The 2,500-nt window shown below is 33.3% G+C and overlaps 1 protein-coding gene across 5 annotated transcripts in view; it reads right to left on the bottom strand.

The window, feature by feature from the left end:
* The window catches only part of LOC106871706 (uncharacterized), a 436,102-nt gene that overhangs the window by 64,277 nt on the left and 369,325 nt on the right, over nucleotides 1-2,500 (bottom strand). For all 5 annotated transcript variants that reach the window (XM_089349376.1, XM_089349372.1, XM_089349374.1 and 2 more), the window contains one exon: nucleotides 1,633-1,700. In XM_089349376.1, the coding sequence (XP_089205502.1) occupies nucleotides 1,633-1,700 (68 nt within the window). The remainder of the gene's footprint in view (nucleotides 1-1,632; nucleotides 1,701-2,500) is intronic.

Genomic DNA, 2,500 nt, shown 5'->3' with positions numbered 1-2,500 from the left:
GTGGTTCAATAAATATTGTTGTGACCAAGAAAGACAAGTAAATAAGATTAACCTACAAACATAAAACTTTATACATACACATACATACCTCTTTCTCTTTCTATGTACGTATGTATGTATGTATAGTCTGATAAAAAGTGACAGGAAAATAATTTGAATTAGATACTTCCCTGTTCATTTTGTATGTCTAAATGAATGTCTATTTCTGTAAGTGTATGTGTGTGTGTGTGTAAGTACGCAGCAACTTATTTTAACTGTTTATTATTATTCAATTACTCATGATAGCATGAAGATGATAGCTTTTGAAAACTGAGATGAATTTAAATAGGGATACAGACAACTGAGTTTAAAGGGTATCCTGATACTAGCCAAATCATCAGAGGTCCCTGGCATATTATTGGTACCATGCAGTGTCCATAGCCAAGGTACTTCACATTCAATAACCCCAGAGTAATATAGTTCACTACAATAAAACTATAAAATGTTTTATTGCAGCAACACTGTATTATTGACCAAGATGAATTCCTCCCATCGGTATGTCTAAAGGATCTCAACAGCTGAAATCCTGCAACTGAAAACAGTAAAATAAGGCTGAATAACAGAAGAATTTTTCCTGATATACTTAATGCAGCAATAACTGGAATCAAGAACTGGTCAAACAGATGCCACTAGTTCTTCAAAGTATTATATATATGTGTGTGTATATATATATATATATATATATATATATATGTATAATTATCATTTAGCAGAAGCAACAGCATAGCACAAGGGCCAAGAGTTTTGTGTGTTAGCACTTATCAACCTATACTTGAAACATTTATGTGACATTATAATTGCTTTTATAATTTGTTTTTATAATTTTTATAATTTGTTCCAGAAATATTCAAGGAAATACTGTTATCACTGGTACATAAGTTTAAACCTCCCTAAACAAGTTTGATAAGTGCTAACACATGAAACTCTCAGCCCCTGAGTTACTCTGTTGCTTCTGCTAAATATCAATATATATATATATATATATATATATATATATATATATATATATATTACATTCATGTTTTGAGCTCTCTTTTTCTTGCTTGACATACATACATACATACATGTATATATATATATATATATATATATATATATATATATATATATATATATATATATATATATATATATATATATTAGAGGAATATAATATATACCTAACTCAGGAGCCTAACACGGATCCCTAGCTGGAGCAAATTATAGCACTTACCTATTCATTTAGATCATCAGTGTACTAAATCCCTCATATTTTATGTATAGACACACAAACACACACACACACACACACACACACAAGTACCCATATAAAAATTTAATGCAAAATTGAAACCTAGTTATTTAGCAAAATTTTTCTGTTAATTCTTGAATACTTATAAAACACAAAGATGTATATTCCTGTTTGAAATATAGTCCCAAAATGGTTAAGCATAAACAACACTGCAATGACAAATTATCTTCAAACATTCTGCAGGGACACACTATGTTGGATCTATAGGCATCATTATTGTCATCATCATCATTTAAGGTCCATTTTCCATGCTAGCATGGGTTGGACATCAATTAGTAAAATGCATACCACTTTCAACTTACATGTCATGATCTTCTGCAGAAACCATTTTACTTGATTCTGTAAGTGCTTCCTTTAATTCCTGGTTCTCCTGCAAAAGAATATATTCAAATCATCAGATGTCATTGTAGCCAATAACAGATGGGAATAAACAGATCAATTGTCAAAAGTATTCTAGTCACAGTCATTTCATCACTTTGTATGTCGACAATTGTTGTTGTTGGCACTCCGTCGCTTACGACGTCGAGGGTTCCAGTTGATCCGATCAACGGAACAGCCTGCTCGTGAAATTAACGTGCAAGTGGTTGAGCACTCCACAGACACGTGTATCCTTAACGTAGTTCTCGGGGATATTCAGTGTGACACAGTGTGACAAGGCTGACCCTTTAAATTACAGGCACAACAGAAACAGGAAGTAAGAGTGAGAGAAAGTTGTGGTGAAAGAGTACAGCAGGGTTCGCCACAATCCCCTGCCGGAGCATCATGGAGCTTTAGGTGGTTTTCGCTCAATAAACACTCACAATGCCCGGTCTGGGAATCGAAACCGCAATCCTACGACCGCGAGTCCGCTGTCCTAACCACTGGGCCATTGCGCCTCCACATGTCGACAATTACATTGTTTTAAATATCCTTTTTTTTTTTCTTAAGACAGTAGTATGTGATACAAAGGAATTTTAACTAGTACTTCTAACAGGTCTAGCAACAACATATAGTATCTTAAAAGCATTAGATTTAACCCTTTAGCATTCAGATTACTCTGTTAAGTGCAATGCATTTCTATTTACATTCTTTTGAATTAATCATGCATAATCTCATAGCTTTTGAGATTCTGATGATATAATAGTTCGTTTTTAGTATGATATTGTAAGGTAGGTATGAGAAGCTGGGTCT

The sequence above is a fragment of the Octopus bimaculoides genome, chromosome 3, assembly GCF_046866305.1.
Source record: "Octopus bimaculoides isolate indiv1 chromosome 3, ASM4686630v1, whole genome shotgun sequence".
In the NCBI taxonomy this organism is placed as follows: domain Eukaryota; kingdom Metazoa; phylum Mollusca; class Cephalopoda; order Octopoda; family Octopodidae; genus Octopus; species Octopus bimaculoides.
Note: the sequence above shows the minus strand (reverse complement) of the source record. Positions and strands in the feature narration are given on the sequence as shown.